General features: G+C 43.9%; 1 protein-coding gene across 1 annotated transcript in view; it reads right to left on the bottom strand.

The window, feature by feature from the left end:
* Window positions 1–21,791, bottom strand: part of b4galt2 (UDP-Gal:betaGlcNAc beta 1,4- galactosyltransferase, polypeptide 2) — a 109,989-nt gene that overhangs the window by 88,093 nt on the left and 105 nt on the right. The window contains exon 1 of the mRNA XM_034555208.1: window positions 21,533–21,791. This exon is cut by the window's right edge and continues 105 nt beyond it. Coding sequence (XP_034411099.1) covers window positions 21,533–21,791 — 259 coding nt within the window. The remainder of the gene's footprint in view (window positions 1–21,532) is intronic.

Genomic DNA, 21,791 nt, shown 5'->3' with positions numbered 1-21,791 from the left:
TTCGTAAAGAGGGGCGATAAAGAAAAGTGTAGAATATCCTGAAACTCACTCTTTAAGATCAACTAAATAGACTAAAGAGGACCTCATAGGATGCTGCTGTGGGTTTGGAGTTGTGATCCAAGACACTTTTTTTCATCCCGCCTCCCTCTTCCAGTCGCCCGTTACCGATCACAGAGGTTTCCAGGGACTCCCCGTGCCGCGGACCCAATGCATGCCAGAGTGCTTTGCATCCGCGGAGCACGCGAGTGTACGAGTGAAGCTAACGGTATCCCAGAGTTCAAAGCCGTGACCTATAAATACAGGTACCGCGGTAACGGCGCATGCACACCATGCAGAGACGTTTCCTTTTGTCGATACGAGAGGAGAAAGATCTGATGTGTGACCAAATAGTTAGAACATTTTTTTTTAAAAACACGCGGTCGCGAAGGTAGAAAACCGTAGCTAATAATAGCTAAGAATAACAAATGTTTAAAAACACGTTTTAATCCGCCAAAGGTATGAAGCCCAACGAGAGGACGTGGGACGAGGTGGCGAGTCGGCTCTCCAGCTTCTGCTTCCTGCCCACACGGCAGCACAATGCAGACCGTATGTGAAGAGCATTCAATATGGTGCCTTTTCTTTCTTTTCTTTTTTATTGTTGCCGAACATATGAAATAAAAATTAGGTATATCTCAAACGGGTCAGGCAGCGTTGGCCCTGCCAGTAAATCCAATTAAAGCCCTCTTTGAAGATCAGAAAAACGGTTTTAATTGATCTGAAGGACATAAACAAGGGATGCTGACGTGTTATATATACGTATATGTAGAAATGCACGTTGTAAGACATCATTAAAAGTGTATTTCAGATCTACAACAGCTGATGGACAGTGATCAATGCACTAGGGGCCAGCTGGAAATTATCAATAACATGTCCAGTTGGCCACTAACAGCTCACATGAGCACTCATTTCTAAATCTTGGAACCGAAGACCTAACGATTGATACTGAGACGCAATTATATTGGTGCTTTTCTATAAAAATAATAATAAATAACAAAAGTGGGTGAAGGGTGCATAATAGAACAGAACAGTCTATTAAGATCAGACCTTCAAACGCAACCTTCAAAACCAGAAAGAGACGTTTGATAGATATTAAGATATTACAATATCCAAATATCTTAAGACAGAAGCCGACGTTTCACTGATGGGCCCTGAAAGTCTACCTTGAAAGTAGTAGAATAAGTAGTACTTGTACACTAAAGGTAGATATACATATAATGACCTCATCAGAGGTGAACTGTAGATGAAATTAACAACACAATGCTACAACGTGTGTGTGTGTGTGTGTGTGTGTGTCTTTTTTAAATCTCCTCACTTCTTTAATTTGACTGAAAGTAAAAGGACTGTTTACCCCAAAGGTTTGTTTTTGCATCATTTCGTCGCTCATACAAACACAAACACTCCTTGACGTAAACACAAACAGAAGGAGCTGGAAAAAAGAGTCTGAACACGTCAATTATTCATTTGCTTCGTGACAAAAAAAACATGCAACTCAGTAAGATTATAGTTTGCCTTTTGTGAGACTTCGACACATTTTTTTTTAGACGTGTTGGTATTCATTATTAAAAAAGGAATACAAAACAAAACAATTAATAAACACCAAAATCTAAATAATAGCATCGTGATATGTTATGAGTATACATAAAAGACGAAATGATATATAATAAAAAAAGTTGAAGAGGATGCCAAACAATCCTTTAAATGAGTTTAACAGAGTGTGTTTATAGATGAGTAATCTTTATTACTAAACTCATAAAGTGCCCCAGCAGACACACAAAGGGGTTAAATTCAGTGAAGAAACCCAGACCTTGACTTTTATATATTGCTCTAAAGATCAAATCCATCTTCCATAAGATCCAAACACGAGTCTAGACTCATGAATCATGCTCTAAATGTGCCAGAAGATGTCATTTCACAGCTTCTGGCACAACTTATCTTCATTAATTATTGGCCCTAAATGGAGGAAACGTCATTACCCGACTTCAGGTTTCATAACGTATTCCCCGTTTCTTTTAAATATTCATGAGAATTGTAGCCGGAACAATTAGTCGCTCCACGAGTTAATTAATATTTTAAATGTTTTGTCATTTTGTCAGACAAAAGAGGGGCCAAACGTTTGCTCCTCAAATAAGATCATGTACTGCTTTTGTTTCTCTTCTATAGTAATATTTTACTTTAAAAAAAATAAGGAGTTTAAAGACTTTTCTTGACCTCGAGAGACAAAAATAATTAACCGAGAAAATAAAATAAAGTGCATTCATGTTTTGTTTCATTAAACTCAGATAAGAAAAGAGATTACTTACCAAAAAATGTGGAACGACATCGTTAAAAATCTCACTTTTGGGCCTCATCAGGCAACAAATAATCGTCCCATTCTAATATTTCCCCGTACTTAACAAAAAAAGGTAAAATCTCAAGATTAAATTTTTTTTGCTGTCATCCAAAAAGCTTTAAAAGGGATTTTTTTTTTTTTTTTGCAATGCAAGTTTTAAGCCTCATCAGCTCTAATCAAACTCAAACCACCAGGCGGACCTCGTTAGAACCGGCCTGTCCGGCTCCATCTGATGCCCAACATTTCACTAAATGACAACCCCCCCCCCAACCCCCCCCCCCCCCCCCCCCTCCCCCCCCTCGGCTGTCAAGCACCTTACGGGCTCAGATTAGACGACGTCGCTCATGTCGGAGACGACTGCGAGCGTCAGTGGGCTGATGATCGTCCACAGAGAACATGAAGGCTTTAACCATAAAAAATAAATAATAATAATAAAAAGGGACGGAAAGCGTAAGAGGTTTAGGAGACGAGTCGGGAAGCCGTCTCTCTTCCTGACAAGCTGACAGAGACGTCGACCGGCCGAGGTCATTAATGTGTTCGTCTTCAACGTGAAAACAGAACCGACGACACGCACGCAAGGCGTCGGCCAACACGCCCGCGAGAACGTTCTTTTCACTGACAACATTTTTGATTTTAGGAAGTTAAAAGGAACCACATCAGTCAGTTTCAGTGTGCACAGTTCATGCCTCATATTCTCCTCCATGGCTTGACACTTTCTATTAAACTTTTAAATAACAACCACCTGAACTCAAAAGGAACTACCTGGATTGTTTAGTGCATTGAATTCCAACTGTCTGTTACTGAGTCACGGTGTGTGCAGGTGTGTGTGTGTGTGTGTGTGTGCAGGTGTGTGTGTGTGCAGGTGTGTGTGTGTGCAGGTGTGTGTGTGTGTGTCTGGGGAGAGAAAAACAGTCTTTGTCTCCCTAAAGGCCGGCATGAACTCCTCACAAGTAATGGATGTGAGATTGAGGAGTTGTAAATGGAAGTGTGTCTGAAGCACACGCACACACACACACACACACACACACACGCACAGAGACAAATTGGGAAGGCGAGGTGAGAGGGTAACAGTCTCAGGTGGGTCTATGCTCAAGGGTTTCGCTTTTGTCTGGAAATTGAACAGCTTCCAATTACCTCTTCTTTAAATGGAGGTGAACTGACAAGCCTGTGAATAGGTGGTGTGTAAGTGTGTGTGTGTAAGTGTGTGTGTGTGTGTGTGTGTGTGTGTGTGTGTGTAAGTGAGATTGACAAAATATGGACATGCTAGTGTATGTGTGTTAATACAAAAGTGTCTACATGTACAGCATTTGTTCCTCCATGTTACAAAATACCTTACGTCAGGCTGCTCCATGCCGATGGGTCGCGTGTCTGTAGTTGTGTGGACATGGTTGTGTGTGTGTGTGTGTGTGTGTGGTTGTGTGTGTGTGTGTGGTCAATGAGCCCGTCGCTCTTATGTAAAGTGCTCTGTGGAAGCTGTACCTCGAGCGGCATCCTTCACCGGCAAAGACCACCGCTAATAAATAATAATAAATATCTGAGGGAGCGGTGGTGAAACGGCCACAAAGAGGCCGATTACGGGAAGAGCCTTCTGTGGGAAACCCCGGGCATTTTAATCTTATTGATTAGCCAAATTATTAAATTAATTTGCCGGACAACTACCAATGCGTGGAAGTTCTCATTTTATTCCTCATTCTATTCCTTATTTATTCCTCATTCTATTCCTTGTGTATTCCTTATTTATTCCTCATTCTATTCCTTGTGTATTCCTCATCTTATTCCTCATCTTATTATATTATTTATTATTATTAGTCGTCAACCAGTTTAAAAGCTCGAGGCTTCATCTCTCAAATGCTTTTTTTTCTTCACACAAACAGGATTCGGAGATAAGAGTAGAAATATAATTTAAATACATAAAATATATATCGCGTTGAGGGATTTACCGCTCATTAAAAATGAAATGAAATCTTCTGACTAATCCGCTAATCGCCAACATCTGTTACGGTTCCAGGAGGGGGAGCAGGAAGCCTCCGTGAACCAATAGGAATGCCCTTCGGTAAATTATGCTAATTTCATCCACGCCAGACGAACCGCTGCATGTCGGCGCTCTCGGGCGGCGCCAGAGAAGCAGGTTGTTGGGCGAATCACACCGTGCACGCCACCGTGCACACCCACCGTGCACACCCACCGTGCACACCCACCATGCACACCGTACACACCGTACACACCCACCATGCACACCGTACACACCATACACACCGTGCACACCCACCATGCACACCGTGCACACCGTACACACCCACCATGCACACCGTACACACCATACACACCGTGCACACCCACCATGCACACCGTACACACCATACACACCCACCATGCACACCGTACACACCATACACACCGTGCACACCCACCATGCACACCGTACACACCGTGCACACCGTGCACACCCACCATGCACACCGTACACACCATACACACCGTGCACACCCACCATGCACACCGTACACACCATACACACCGTGCACACCCACCATGCACACCGTGCACACCGTACACACCCACCATGCACACCGTACACACCCACCATGCACACCGTACACACCATACACACCGTGCACACCCACCATGCACACCGTACACACCGTGCACACCCACCATGCACACCGTACACACCGTACACACCCACCGTGCACACCGTACACACCGTGCACACCCACCATGCACACTGTACACACCATACACACCGTGCACACCCACCATGCACACCGTACACACCGTGCACACCCACCATGCTCACCGTACACACCGTGCACACCCACCATGCACACCGTACACACCGTGCACACCCACCATACACACCGTGCACACCCACCATGCACACCGAGCGTGCACACCGTACACACCGTGCACACCGAGCGTGCACACCGTGCACACCCACCATACACACCGTGCACACCCACCATGCACACCGTGCACACCCACCATACACACCGTGCACACCCACCATACACACCGTGCACACCCACCATGCACACCGAGCGTGCACACCGTACACACCGTGCACACCGAGCGTGCACACCGTGCACACCCACCATACACACCGTGCACACCCACCATGCACACCGAGCGTGCACACCGTACACACCGTGCACACCGAGCGTGCACACCGTGCACACCCACCATACACACCGTGCACACCCACCATGCACACCGAGCGTGCACACCGTACACACCGTGCACACCCACCGTGCAGCCCAGCTGTGATTTAGCACCCTAGGGAGTCGCGGCTAAATCCTTCGTAAAGATACACATAAAAAGGCGGAGAAATGAGACCTCGGCGGATAAGCGGCGGCTTCAAGAGGGAAAGCGGTGTTTATCGGTTGTTGCCATTTTTAAATTTCACTAATTAATATCTGAATCCAGTCTAAATATGTTTGTCTGTCTTTGAATGAGGAGTTATGATTAAAAAAGGGCCTCAAGGGCTAAAAGTGCCGTCATTCAACTGAAAGCAACAGCGCTGCATCACTTCAAATGAGGAATAAATGAGCAACAAATGAGGAATAAATGAGCAACAAATGAGGAATAAATTAGCAATAAATGAGGAATAAATTAGCAATAAATGAGGAATAAAATGAGGAATTGAATTAAGGAATAAATTAGGAATAAAATGAGGAATAAAATGAGGAATTAAATTAAGGAATAAATGAGGAATAAAATGAGGAATAAATGAGCAATAAATAAGGAATAACATGAGGAATAAAGTATGAATAAAATGAGGAATGAGGAATTAAATTACAGAAAAAAATGAGGAATAAATAAGGGATATAATCCAACGTATCCTCTCTCCTGATATTGATCCGGGACCCTTAACTCTCAACTTGATCCTCTTTCCAATCATTTTAAACCAAATAACCTCCCCGCGTCTTTGTGTTCATTTCTTGTGCGGATATGGCAGCCCCTGAAAAGGTCCGTTAACAGAGATTATACAGATTTGGCGTAATGGATTAGTGCATTTGTACTTCCGACCTTTTCCTTATGAGCCCCTCCACATCCTCACACATGCAGTGCTCATTCTATTCCTCATCTATTCCTCATGTATTCCTCATTCTATTACTCATGTATTCCTCATTCTATTACTCATCTATTCCTCATGTATTCCTCATTCTATTACTCATGTATTCCTCATTCTATTCCTCATGTATTCCTCATTCTATTACTCATGTATTCCTCATTCTATTCCTCATCTATTCCTCATGTATTCCTCATTCTATTACTCATGTATTCCTCATTCTATTCCTCATGTATTCCTCATTCTATTCCTCATGTATTCCTCATTCTATTACTCATGTATTCCTCATTCTATTCCTCATTTCATTCCTCATTCTATTCCTCATGTATTCCTCATGTATTCCTCATTTTATTCCTCATGTATTCCTGATTCTATTACTCATGTATTCCTCAACTTATTCCTCAACTTATTCCTCATCTATTACTCATCTTAGTCCTCATCTTATTATATTATTTATTATTATTAGTCGTCAACCAGTTTAAAAGCTTGAGGCTTCATCTCTCAAATGCTTTTTTGTGTTTATTATAAATATATATATATATATATTTTAACATGTATTTCTATGTGCCTGAACGTGTGTTGGGTTCTCAATTTGAGCCGTTTATAAGAACTCGGGAGTCCTTGAGGAAAAATGTACAGTTTCCAACAGTGAAGCTCTGGACCCACGTTCATCTACAAGACCAAAACCCAGACGTGCACACCTGAATGTTGGCCTTGAATAACGTTAAGAGGTGGAAGTTAAACTGCAGCGAGAGAGACGGGACTGAAACAAAAGCTCCGCAACCGGAATCAGACTCGGCAGGTTTCGGTTTGCACGGCTCAGACCCCCCCCCCCCCCCCCCCCCCCCCCCTCCCCCCGTGAACAAACCCGATCTGAGAACACCCCAAAAGACAACCAGATGCACAATGCATTTCTGTGTTTCAACAAGATGAGAAGAATCAGAAGCGATGAAGTTAAAAGTCGTACGACCGGCCTCTTCGTCCTCTTCGTCCTCTTTGTCCTCTTCGTCCTCTTCGCTCCACATTTTGGATGAAGACGAAACTCATCGAGCTTCAGCCGACTCGCCAGACGACTGCGGACCTGTTGGGTGAATCTCAAACCCTCAAAAGATACCCCCTCTCAAATAATCACCGCTCTAGTGTGTGTGTGTGTGTGTGTGTGTGTGTGTGTGTGTGTGTGTGTGTGTGTCAAATGTAGTCTAAATAGATCTATTCTTCCCAGAGAGGATGTGGCTTCTCCACAGACTCCACACTGCTGCTGCCTCTGGCATACTAAACTCGTATCCAATCCACCTTCCTCTCTTTTTCTCATGACCCCCTCCCCCCCCGTTCTCCTCCTCCTCCTCCTCCTCTCTTCCTCCTCTATTACTCTTTATCTATAACCTGTTCATCACGCGCTCGTCTCTCTCCTTATCTTTTTGTTTCCTTCCTCACTTTGCTGCTCCCCGTTTCTCATTTGATCCATCGTCCGTTCCTCCGCGGTGAATTATTAACCTTGAGAGGTGTTTAGTCTTCCTTACGCCCCCAAACGTGAAACACGAGGCCGGCAATAGATAACAATATTTTATCTGATCTCGTACATCACACATCGCGCCCGAAGAGTCTGCCGTCACAGCGGCTTTGTGTCAATGCTAACATTAGCATGCTAACAAGTGGATGTTTGGCCAAAAGCTTCCATCACCATGTGGATCATTTCATATCTTGATGTTTTTCCCTGTAATTCAAAATGACATAACCACGTGGTTTTTTGTATACTCTTGTGTGAATTAAATACTTAAGCGCTGATTGGCTGCTCGTTTAAGAACTTTAAAGCCAAATAATCAGATTTTCTGAGAGATTTAAGCCACTTTAGTGTCTGGTTATAATCCATTTAAACAACGTTATTGTGCATCGCAATAATATCTGATTTCATCACGACAAAGGGGTTACATTATGGGCCCAGTCTTGGTTTTGCACAAATATTTAGTCTTAAAAAAGACGCCGAAGATTCCACCAAAGTTACCACAATTTATGTTATTTTTTAATAATCGTGAAAATCAGGAGCAGATTCACCAACTGGCGCTCCAATGGCGGTTGAGATATTTCAGTGTGGACCAAAGTGGCAGACGGGGTCAGATTTAAACTTTTTTTTCAGTAATTTTTTTTACACCAACTTTTAAGTAAAGAAGAAAGTGATGACGTAGTTCCGGGTGAAGTTGGAGGGCGCCGCGGTAACGTGACGCAACACCACGTGTCACCAAAATAGAGTAAAGTAGGACGAGGTGAGGTTTTTTTTTTTTTCCTTTATCAACATTTTTTTTCGTAGATCCTGTTCCCTGTGAATCATCTCATTCATTCTGATTCAAAATACAGTGTATCCCAAAAAAAACAACCTTTATTTGTACTCCGCTGGTGCGCCACCACCAGTAAATAATCCTTTTAACTAATCCACATCAAATCTCTCACAATGCTAATCCGTTAGGCAGCCGATCGTCATGCGCACGTCTGACTGTGTGCATAATTAAAAATCGCGATGCCAATTTGTCGCATTGGCAAAGACTCTTTAACCATCGATGTGCCGAGCGTTAACGGTGTGGGCCGAGGCTGGAGATGAGGAACGCAGAAAATATTTTTAAAAAAAAATATGATTCAGTGTCGTAAACACTGGTGTGAAACTTTCATAATAAACATGTATGGATACAATATCGGTAGTTCGTTTGTCGGACATTATAATTAGTTTATTAGTCGACTAATTCGTCATTTTCGGTCTTATTTCCATGAAACTTATGAGTTTTTTGTTAGCCAGAAGATTTGAAGTGGTGCTTTTGTGCGATTTCTTTTTGTGGAGAAACTAATCGAATAGTCGTCAAAAGTGTCGACTCGCTACTTTTTAGTAGTCGGATGGGCGATGAGGCGGCAACATTATTATAAAGAAATAACCAGACAGATCAAAACAGGATGTCAGCGTACAGAAATGGACCCAATGTTCCTGTTTCATGATCTGCCACCTCTACACTTGAGGTCACGTTAGGTTTGGGCTAATGGAAGTACTCGATTAAGGTTAAAAAAAAAGTTTAAATAATCCATTTAGCCACAATGAGAGAAGTGAGTCGCAGCCTTTCCATGACCAAAGAAACACCTTCTGGACCTATCCAGCCCCATGTGTTGTAGCGGTGGCTTCATCTGCAATTAATCTCACAACTTGAAGAGGAAAAACTAAACTATATGGTGTTATTTCTCTGACAGAAGACAAAGGACTCGTTGTTTGCTTCCAACGTATTTCCTCATATCTTCACGCCGTGTAGTGCATTCGTTGCGCGTGGTGATGATCAGTTCAACCAGAGGCCCGTGGTGCCCGTACGCCCATCCAGGTGGAACCAATGCAAACGTGGATCAACGATGTTCCCTACAATTATAATATTTATCAAACAATTTGCTATTGCGTGTACCTTTTATCTCGGGCTATTGAGATTTAAAAGCTCTTCTCCGACCGGACCGAGGTGGCAGAATCACAAGTTTCACACATGAAAGCACAAAATAACTTCCACGATCGCAGATAAAAGACTTAAAAACAGCAAATTGAGGAATTTTGAAATGAGACAAGCTACAGAAAATGTGCATCCACCGATGGATTGTAATTCGTCATTCAGGAACAGGACTTAAGCTTTTCAGCGTTCAAACTGTCCTTAATCCTGTTCTTTAAAATCTCGCATGCTTTTAAATCCAGATTGAAGACTTTATCTGTCTGCTGTCGCCTTTAATTGAACCAGATTCAAGGACATCAATCAATTATCTGCATCGCACTACTGCATTTTATTTATTTAACTGCAACTTATATTCTATTTCTTGCCTTTTGACCATTTAAAATATTTGAATGAATGTTCTTAATTGTTTTTAAAATCTTGTTTTCTTTCGTATTATGTTTTAATGGTTTCATGTGAAGCACTTTGAATTGCCCTGTTGTTGAAATGTGCTACACAAATAAACTTTCCTTGCCTTATAAAATATAATCCACAGTTTAAAATGCAAAATGGTGCATGATGTAAATCATAAGCTACGGCCTTCACGGCGACCCGATGTTGACTCAGTTTAACGTCTCTCGGATATTAAATCGAGATACTTAATGTTCTCATATCATCAGAGGACGAGCTGAAGATGTGTGCATGTGTCAAAGCGCTGCTTTCCTTTCTCCTGTGAGCCCCCACTCTGAATGACTCATGCAGGCTGAAGTCTCAAATACAAATGAAAAAAGGAATATACATTAAATTGAAAAGCACATTCTTCAGCGTTCCTTAATCGTGTTGGAAATGCACTAAATCATAAATCAACACCGAAGAGTAAAAAGATGCATTTTGCTTCGTCCCTCTAATAAAAAGGTGGACTCTTTAACGTGGTGACCTAACAGCCTCACAGACTTGGGCTTATATCACCTTATAGACCTATAGATATAGAGATGCCTGTTCAGAGTTAGATAACCAGTGCACCGACGGCTTTTTATTTATTTATTTTTTACCCCCGACTACACATTCAGGTTGTCACTTTGGGAGCTTTACATTGAAAAGCGGCTGCATATTCACGACTGTATGAATATATGCAATGCTTTGCGGGCGCTCGTTTCAAGAACACAGGCGTCTACCCACTTAGACACATTAAAAGACCTCTTAGGGCGGCGAACAGGAGGCGGTGAAAGAGAAACCTCTCGGGGGAGTCGAGGACGACAAGATGTCGGCCCGACTCGTCACATTTATCGTCTGCACGACCGCATGAAAGCTCATCTCGCCTGACGGGACGTGATTGATCCGCGCGAGAGCTTTGACTTTTAGAATTGCTTTTGCTCATCAAACCAGGTCCGGGTCAGTGCGTGTATGTGTTTGTTACATGGCGTATGTATTACGTTTATGCATATCGCAGTGCGAGTTGTCATCCGTCAGACAAGACCTGTGGCAACGCCGTGACGCGATGGGTGTGCACGACACATCTCAATGTCAGTGCTTTGACCCAAATCCTCACATCAGCATGCTGACATGCTCACAATGCTAACATGGCTCAACATCTTAGTCTAGTGTGTGGGCATGCTGACATGCTCACAATGCTAACATGGCTCAACATCTTAGTCTAGCGTGTGGGCATGCTAACATGCTCACAATGCTAACATGGCTCAACATCTTAGTCTAGCGTGTGGGCATGCTAACATGCTCACAATGCTACCATGGCTCAACATCTTAGTCTAGCGTGTGGGCATGCTAACATGCTCACAATGCTAACATGGCTCAACATCTTAGTCTAGCGTGTGGGCATGCTAACATGCTCACAATGCTACCATGGCTCAACATCTTAGTCTAGCGTGTGGGCATGCTAACATGCTCACAATGCTAACATGGCTCAACATCTTAGTCTAGCGTGTCTCAAGTCTATGTATTTGATGCCATGTATATTCTCCATTAAAATGTGTTCTCCGACTGTTTGCATGAAGTGGAATTAAAATGCAACAATGTGTCATTTTCTTCCCTAAAAGAGATAGAGAGAAATTATAGACTAAATTATGGTCTAATTGTCAAATATTCTCTTTCCTCCATGTCCAATCAGATAAACTTCAGGTTGATGGAATATCTCTTATTTGATGTCAGCTAATCCCTTCGTGTCCTCCATTGTTAACTGCACACACACACACACACACACACACACACTTAGACAAAGAAAGGAAGTCTCACAATGAAGCCAATAAATCATCGTCACAAAAGAGTTCATCACCGTAATTCCCTCACAACTACTATTGATACTCAATAAGGAATGCCGACCTCAAAAACAAAAAATGTTTGATGTTGAAGAGATATGGTGTATCTCTTCAACATCAGAGGCGCAAAAATAACAAATTAAAAAAATGAACATAATAGTAACGATAACAAAAAGAAAACAAAACCCACAAAATATTACAGCAAATGAACACAATCAAAAAACACATTCAAAAAAAAAAGAAAGAAAACCAAAGTATGAAGTGGAGAGCCACAAAACAAAATGTTTTAATGTATGCACCCATTATTATCCTGCTTTTGGAGCACACTAACTTGGTTCCAGCTGCCCTCCGTCGGGGGATTTATTATAAAAAAATGCACAATTGTTTTCTGTTTTTTTGCTGACTTGCAATTCCCTCCACCTACCTTTTTGTTACGTGACACGGAACAGTTTTCATTTAGAAATAAAATTGAAAAGTAAAGTGTGGGGGGAGGAAATAGCCCTTCCCCACTTCCCCACCCTTGTTCCGACCGCACCCTTGCACCCTTGTACCCTTGCACCCTTGTACCCTTGTACCCTTGCACCCTTGTACCCTTGCAGCCTTGTACCCTTGCACCCTTGTAGCCTTGTACCCTTGCACCCTTGTAGCCTTGTACCCTTGTAGCCGTGTACCCTTGCTCCCTTGTAGCCTTGTACCCTTGTAGCCTTGCACCCTTGCACCCTTGTAGCCTTGCACCCTTGCTCCCTTGTAGCCTTGTACCCTTGTACCCTTGCACCCTTGCACCCTTGTAGCCTTGTACCCTTGCACCCTTGTAGCCTTGTACCCTTGCACCCTTGTAGCCTTGTACCCTTGCACCCTTGTACCCTTGCACCCTTGTACCCTTGCACCCTTGTAGCCTTGTACCCTTGTACCCTTGCACCCTTGCTCCCTTGCTCCCTTGTAGCCTTGCACCCTTGTAGCCTTGTACCCTTGCACCCTTGTACCCTTGCACCTTGCTCCCTTGTAGCCTTGCACCCTTGTACCCTTGCACCCTTGCTCCCTTGTAGCCTTGTACCCTTGCATGTCTGCCACGGTGAAACTACAATGTTCAGAAGATGGACTCCACCCCCCTCCATGTTGTTCCAGCCATACAAACAGCTCCTTCAGTGACAGGGTGTGAAGGACAGATAGCGGCGCTTCCTCCTTCCTGCCTCCTACACACTGTTCAACACTGCTCCCAGTAGACCGCACATAACAACACTCATGTGCAACATCAATTAAACGGCACACTATAAATATTACAATGCACAATAGTGTGAATTCAACCGTTCAATTATATTGCTTTTCTTTTTTTTTAATTATGCAAGTTTTATTTTTTTTATAGGCTTGTTTAACTTGTGCTTATTGTTCCCGCCGTGGGACTAATAAGGATCGTCTTATTTTAAACGTGTACGAGTTTTATAGTAGACTATAAAAAAAGGAATACAGGCACACTGTGATGAATATTGATTTATTGAGGGGTAACATGAGATCTGTTTATTAAAGGCTTGCTTTATCTTCTTTTTTTATTTACGGTTGATAAAATACGAATAAAAGGGACGGCATTAACTCCTCGCCTTTGGTCAAAGGATGGTCCGATGTGTCCTTTGCTTAAGGAGATAGGAAAGGAAGCATTGAAGCATTAAGAGAATTGGACCAGCGCTCGTTGCTGCTGCCACTGGGATACTTACAGGTCATGTGACTCATTCAGAAACAATAATAAAAGGGGGGAAAGTGTGTTTCGACGACACACACACACACACACACACACAGATAACACAATACAGTAAATAAAAAACTATATTTCTAAAAACTATTACTACTGCACGAAGGAGTCGGAAGAGACTCCGCGTTGCCTTCACTGCCTCAACGATAGTATCTATGGAAATGTCCCCGCGGCCGCCTTTTCTGTTCTGTTCATTCGTTTGTCAAATGTTGTTGTCCGTTATATTTATTTGTTTCCTCCAATGTTTACATTGAGGGGGGGGGGGGGGGGGGGGGGGGGTTGTGGCTGTTTTTTGTTCCCTCAAAATCTTTTTCTCCATCTTGTCTTCTTACATTTCATTTTGGTCTGAATCCTCAACGAAAGAGAGAAAAACTATATAAGATCTGAAGGAGAAAATTAAACTGAGGGAGGTGAGAAGAGAGAGACAGAGAGAGAGGGGGGGGGGTGGAGAGAGAGAGGGAGGGGGAAAGAGAGTGAGAGGGGGAGAGAGAGATAGGGAGGTGGGAGAGAGAGAGAGAGAGAGAGAGAGAGAGAAAAAAAACTATATAAGATCTGAAAGAGAAAATGAAACTGAGGCAGGTGAGGAAAGAGAGAGCGATAGAGAGAGGTGTGTGTGTGTGTGTGTGTGTGTGTGTGTGTGTGTGTGTGTGTGTGTGTGTGTGTGTGTGGTTCGCCGGATGACAGACGTGTGTTTTGTCATAAATCATTTGGAGAGCTTTGCTTGTTACAGCACACGCATCTTAATAGTCGCTCCGAGACGAGAGGAGGCATTTTATTACCCCGTCAAGAGGGGGAACACATGCAGCATGAGGAGTGTGTGCAGACACACACACACACACACACACACAGGCATGAGGAAACAGGACATTCAGAATACGCACACATGTATGAATCTTTGTAAATCTTGCTGGAAATACGAGATAATCGCGCATTAAAACTATTACGTTAATGTCATGTATATCTGGTTGTCTCCAAACAGGTAAACAATATGGGAATTAAAGAATAGAGTATTTTATTGTTTTCTTTCCATTGGGGACGCCTTTGAGTTTGGCCGTTCGTGTCCATATTAATAAAGTCAAAGAATGTGCATATCAGGCCTGTGGGTCAATTTCATTCAATTCATGATCTACAATCATACTGTCCCGGGACCCTCACAACAGCACTGGACAAGAAAAGGATCAACAATATGACATATGCCTATCATTCAACATGCAGCATTTAATACGCAGAAATCAGTAAGTAGTCACCGGGGTAAATCATTGTTGTTCTCTAACCTCGTATCACAAAAAAAAGCTTGAAAAAGGAATTCCCAAAGAATAGGCGAGTAAACACTTAAACACATTTTTGGCTATTTTTCTTCATCTTGTTTTTATAGTTCACAACGTTTTGTTTTTACTATTAATAGTTTAATAGTTATTCAGACAGGGAAAACAAAGTGTTGAGCCAAACAGGCGTACGAGTTGCGTTAGCGTGTAGAGGCGTACGAGTTGCGTTAGCGTGTAGAGGCGTACGAGTTGCGTTAGCGTGTAGAGGCGTACGAGTTGCATTAGCGTGTAGAGGCGTACGAGTTGCATTAGTGTGTAGAGGCGTACGAGTTGCGTTAGCGTGTAGAGGCGTACGAGTTGCGTTAGCGTGTAGAGGCGTACGAGTTGCGTTAGCGTGTAGAGGCGTACGAGTTGCATTAGCGTGTAGAGGCGTACGAGTTGCGTTAGCGTGTAGAGGCGTACGAGTTGCGTTAGCGTGTAGAGGCGTACGAGTTGCGTTAGCGTGTACAGGCGTACGAGTTGCATTAGCATGTAGAGGCGTACGAGTTGCGTTAGCGTGTAGAGGCGTACGAGTTGCATTAGTGTGTAGAGGCGTACGAGTTGCGTTAGCGTGTAGAGACGTACGAGTTGCGTTAGCGTGTAGAGGCGTACGAGTTGCATTAGCGTGTAGAGGCGTACGAGTTGCATTAGCGTGTAGAGGCGTACGAGTTGCATTAGCGTGTAGAGGCGTACGAGTTGCATTAGTGTGTAGAGGCGTACGAGTTGCGTTAGCGTGTAGAGACGTACGAGTTGCGTTAGCGTGTAGAGGCGTACGAGTTGCGTTAGCGTGTAGAGGCGTACGAGTTGCATTAGCGTGTAGAGGCGTACGAGTTGCGTTAGCGTGTAGAGGCGTACGAGTTGCGTTAGCGTGTAGAGGCGTACGAGTTGCATTAGCGTGTAGAGGCGTACGAGTTGCATTAGCGTGTAGAGGCGTACGAGTTGCATTAGTGTGTAGAGGCGTACGAGTTGCGTTAGCGTGTAGAGACGTACGAGTTGCGTTAGCGTGTAGAGGCGTACGAGTTGCGTTAGCGTGTAGAGGCGTACGAGTTGCATTAGCGTGTAGAGGCGTACGAGTTGCATTAGCGTGTAGAGGCGTACGAGTTGCGTTAGCGTGTAGAGGCGTACGAGTTGCGTTAGCGTGTAGAGGCGTACGAGTTGCGTTAGCGTGTACAGGCGTACGAGTTGCATTAGCGTGTAGAGGCGTACGAGTTGCATTAGCGTGTAGAGGCGTACGAGTTGCATTAGTGTGTAGAGGCGTACGAGTTGCGTTAGCGTGTAGAGACGTACGAGTTGCGTTAGCGTGTAGAGGCGTACGAGTTGCATTAGCGTGTAGAGGCGTACGAGTTGCATTAGTGTGTAGAGGCGTACGAGTTGCGTTAGCGTGTAGAGACGTACGAGTTGCGTTAGCGTGTAGAGGCGTACGAGTTGCATTAGCGTGTAGAGGCGTACAAGTTGCGTTAGCGTGTAGAGACGTACGAGTTGCGTTAGCGTGTAGAGGCGTATGAGTTGCATTAGTGTGTAGAGGCGTACGAGTTGCGTTAGCGTGTAGAGGCGTACGAGTTGCATTAGTGTGTAGAGGCGTACGAGTTGCGTTAGCGTGTAGAGGCGTACGAGTTGCGTTAGCGTGTAGAGGCGTATGAGTTGCGTTAGCGTGTACAGGTGTACGAGTTGCGTTAGCGTGTACAAGCATACGGGTTGCGTTATGGGCTCCCACAAAACAAAACACACGCAACACATGTACACAAATAAAAGCAGACGCACAACCTCTCTGGTAAACAAGAGGACCGGAGGCCTGGAACATGTGTGTTTAAGTGTCTACAAACGGTTTATATTTTTAATGTTTAAAGAATGTTTTTCATATGTTTATCAGTATTATTGGACGAACTTAAAAATGTGCAATACATAATTTGTTTATTATTTGTTGAAAAAAGGCTAATGCATATTTTACTCACTCGCTCAACAGCAGGAGAAACGTGTGCATTAAATCTTTCTTTCCGTTACTCGGCCCACCTCCGATTACTCAATTAAAGTAAATGTCTTGAATTAATAAATACAAAACGTTAACTGACCTTAAATTGTTTAAGTGTAATAAGGAACATGGACTTGGAGCATTAAAAGAGCTGGAAAAATGCTCAAATTAATGCCAAACAGGAGCAAATCCTCATATTTGAGAAGTTGGACCCATCAAAAAATGTAATAATAATAATAATAATAATTAAAGCTTTTTGTATGTTTTGTGTGCATAAAGATTCATTCATTCAAGTGGGGAATCGACAAAGTATTTATTTATTCTGTCTCCGATTCCGCCATCTTCTGTACAATGAAAGAAGAAGTTCATTCTAAATGTGAAAACCCCTGTAGAGCATCCAATTAAAACAAGGCCTGGAAAGTAGTGTGGTGTGTGTGTGTGTGTGTGTGTGTGTGTGTGTGTGTGTGTGTGTGTGTGTGTGTGTGTGTGGGAAGAAGTGATTAGTAGGAAGAATAAATAATAAGGTTAATTCTTGAGAATTGACGCACACACGCGCACACACACACGCACACACACACACACACACACACACACACACACACACACACACACACACACGGATGTCTGAGTGCACGCGAGCTTCAAGTGGAAAATTGCTTATTGAAACTCACACGGATCAAAGCCCAACGCATTAAAGCTCGTCTCCCCGACCAAAGAGCAGGTGCAGCGCCTGCGTTTCATTCACAATAGATAACTATTTATCAATAAGAAGAAACATATACTTTATTATTTTTCTCTATTTATTTACCCAAGGACCCCAAATCAAATTTAAAGATCTCGTAAAAAAAATGTTTTTCTTTACAGCGAAATGCTATTTGACGGTAACATCGTCCATCTATAATTGAGCAGAAACGGCCCAAAAATATATACGAACAAAAATGTGATCTCGCGACACAACGGGGGCTCTCAACTAATATTTTTTTCGTTATCGAATGATTTGCAGATTAATTGTTTCGTCCATTAAATGAAATTGTTCAATGTTACGATTAATCTGTTTATTGTTATTGTATTATAAAGAATACTCGCAAATATTCACAATTTGAGAAGCTGGAAACCAATGAATTATATATTTTCTTTTATTCCAGACTCATGAATTGTTTTGGCAAACAAACAAATTGAAACTATCAATTATCAAAATAATACATTCGCCGGAAGAATGACTGATTGCTCCAATTAGGGTTGAAAGAGCCAGGAAACCCAAAATATAGACAGTTTTCAATCTATATTGCAATTTATCAATTTTTTTTCCTGAGAAACTATTTTTCAACAATAACAACAACAACAACGATGATCAATATTTCTAAATTCCTTATTTTGTTGTTCATAAGCTGATTAGCATATCACACATGCCAGGTCTCTCACACACACACACACACACACACACACACACACACACACAGGATACAAACTGTGGATGCTAGCCACTCATACAGGGAGCACCTGTCAGCTGGTGTTCTAGGACAGCCAAGGGCTTGTTTGTTTGTTTCTTGCTCTCTCTGTGTGCGTGTGTGTGTGTGTGTGTGTGTGTGTGTCCGTCCATCCATCCAAGGTCCCTCTCTTTTCCCACAACACCCCCCTCACCTCTCCCACCTGCCATTCCTTCCTTCACTCCTACACACCCGCCATCACACCACCATCCATTAGATCTCTCTCTCTCTCTCTCTCTCTCTCTCTCTCTCTCTCTCTCTCTCTCTCTCTCTCTCTCTCTCTCTCTCTCTCTCTCTCTCTCTCTCTCTCTCTCTCTCTCTCTCTCTCTCTCTCTCTCTCTCTCTCTCTCTCTCTCTCTCTCTCTCTCTGCACCTGTGACTGAACAACAGACCGGCTCAGTCTTCCTCAGTCTTCCTGCTCCTTGCAGCCCCTCCATCACTGAGATAAGCTCCACGAATACACCTGTGCCTGGTGCCTGTTCCTGGTGCCTGTTCCTGGTGCCTGTTCCTGTTCCTGTTCCTGTGCCTGGTGCCTGTTCCTGTGCCTGGTGCCTGTTCCTGGTGCCTGTTCCTGTTCCTGTTCCTGTGCCTGTTCCTGTTCCTGGTGCCTGTTCCTGTGCCTGGTGCCTGTTCCTGGTGCCTGTTCCTGTGCCTGTTCCTGTTCCTGTTCCTGTGCCTGGTGCCTGTTCCTGTGCCTGGTGCCTGTTCCTGGTGCCTGTTCCTGGTGCCTGTTCCTGTTCCTGTTCCTGTGCCTGGTGCCTGTTCCTGTTCCTGTGCCTGTTCCTGTGCCTGGTGCCTGTTCCTGGTGCCTGTTCCTGTGCCTGGTGCCTGTTCCTGGTGCCTGTTCCTGTGCCTGTTCCTGTGCCTGTTCCTGTTCCTGTGCCTGGTGCCTGTTCCTGTTCCTGGTGCCTGTTCCTGTTCCTGTTCCTGTTCCTGTTCCTGGTGCCTGTTCCTGTTCCTGTTCCTGTGCCTGTGCCTGTTCATGTTCCTGTTCCTGTTCCTGTTCCTGTTCCTGTTCCTGTGCCTGTTCCTGTGCCTGTGCCTGTTCCTGTTCCTGTTCCTGTGCCTGTTCCTGTTCCTGTTCCTGTTCCTGGTGCCTGTTCCTGTTCCTGTGCCTGTGCCTGTTCATGTTCATGTTCCTGTTCCTGTTCCTGTGCCTGTGCCTGTTCCTGTTCATGTTCATGTTCCTGTTCCTGTTCCTGTTCCTGTTCCTGTTCCTGTGCCTGTTCCTGTGCCTGTGCCTGTTCATGTGCCTGTGCCTGTTCATGTTCCTGTTCCTGTTCCTGTTCCTGTTCCTGTTCCTGTGCCTGGTGCCTGTTCCTGTTCCAGAGTCGGTGACGAGAGAGCGAATGATGCAATTCAGACGGATACGCCCGACAGCCGTATGCTCACGACTTCAAAGTGTGATAGAAGCCTCATTATCTATTATCTGTGAGTATTCATGACAGAGAGATGTGTGTGTGTGTGTGTGTGTGTGTGTGTGTGTGTGTGTGTGTGTGTGTGTGTGTGTCCACTATGTAATTATAGATTTAGTAAACCAGAGGCTTAGTGTGACTCAATCAACCTCTGATTTGTTGGGTGGACGGATAGTGATGATAATGAGGTGTGTGTGTGCGTTCATGTGTGTGTGTGTGTGTGTGTGTGTGTGTGTGTGTGTGTGTGCAGAGGAACACATATAGGATGGAGGGATTGCCTCCACAGGGCTCTCATCGTGGCGGCGCCGCCTCAGCTTTAACAATTACTTTATTATCGATTAATCAAAGAGTACATTTTTTTTCTAAATCGGTTGATTAATCTGACAGAATCATTTATTGATTATTCTGGAGACTAATTTAATTGAATAATTTACAAACTGTAGCGTAAGATGAAGCCATTGTTCTCCCTCACACACGTCCAGAACCCGACTGTAATGTACGTTATTTAAGCGTGCCGCTGTGTGTGTGTGTGTGTGTGTGTGTGTGCGTGTGTGTGTGTGTGTGTGTGTGTGTGTGTGTGTGTGTGTGTGTGTGTGTGTGTGTGTGTGTGTGTGTTTGTTTAAAATGATACGAGAGCCCGAACACGTTGCACAGTCCACAGGGGTTTGTTCGAGCTTTGTGAACGCTTTGGATTTCTTTTCAGCAAAATGTGATTAAAACATCATGTCTTTCTTGTTTTGTGAGCAAGACTGTGAAGCAAGAATGGGAAAAGGCTGTCAAAAGCATTTTAAAAAAGCATATTAAGAAAAGAAAAAAACATGTCATCCCACACAGCTGTGGACCGTCATGCAAAATATCGTGTTTAATGATCAGTTTCACCACAGATGGTTCACCTGCCATTTCATCTGTATGCTGCTAGTTAGCGTCTAGTTAGAGGCTAGTTAGCATCAGGTTAGCGGCTAGTTAGAGGCTAGTTAGCATCTAGTTAGAATGTAGTTAGCGGCTAGTTAAAGGCTAGTTAGCATCTAGTTAGAATCAGGTTAGCGGCCAGTTAGTGTCTAGTTAGAGGCTAGTTAGCATCTAGTTAGCGGCTAGATAAAGGGTAGTTAGAATGTAGTTAGCGGCTAGTTAAAGGCTAGTTAGCATCTAGTTAGATGCTAGTTAGCGGCTAGTTAGCGGCTAGTTAGCGGCGCATGGCAGGGACAGACTGAAATCAACTCACTACGCCATCAACTTCTCTCAAACACCACCCGCGAGACCAGATCGGTCCGCAGAGGCTTTTAGTCAGTAGCAAAATAATTGTCCACTCCTATAAATCGATAATCACCTGGAGTCATCAGTAAACTGCATCAGGTGCAGATATTCTATAAACAGTTTATGTGACTGTCGTGACTCTTACTTTTTGAAAATAACAACACATACATGGTTCTTAAAGGCAAGTACCCTGTGACATCGTTACTCACCGAGGCCGGGCGGGCTCTCAGGGCACGGCGGCAGCGGTTTGGGGGAAGGCGTCCGATCGGTCTCGGGCTGCGCGCTCGGCACCAGCTGCTCGCCGGTGGCCAGGTAGCTGGCCAGCGTCGCGTTGGGCCTGGAGAGGTTGTAGTAGTAATAATGGTGGCCGCCGCCCGCCGCTCCGCTGACGTTAGTCCTGGATCCGTTGCGGCCGTTGTTGAAGCGGCTGAAGAGGTCGAAGCGCTGCGAGTAGACGTCGAAGTACAG

This window comes from Cyclopterus lumpus, chromosome 17, assembly GCF_009769545.1.
Source record: "Cyclopterus lumpus isolate fCycLum1 chromosome 17, fCycLum1.pri, whole genome shotgun sequence".
NCBI classification, from domain to species: Eukaryota; Metazoa; Chordata; class Actinopteri; order Perciformes; family Cyclopteridae; genus Cyclopterus; species Cyclopterus lumpus.
This window is presented reverse-complemented; position numbering and strand designations above follow the sequence as displayed.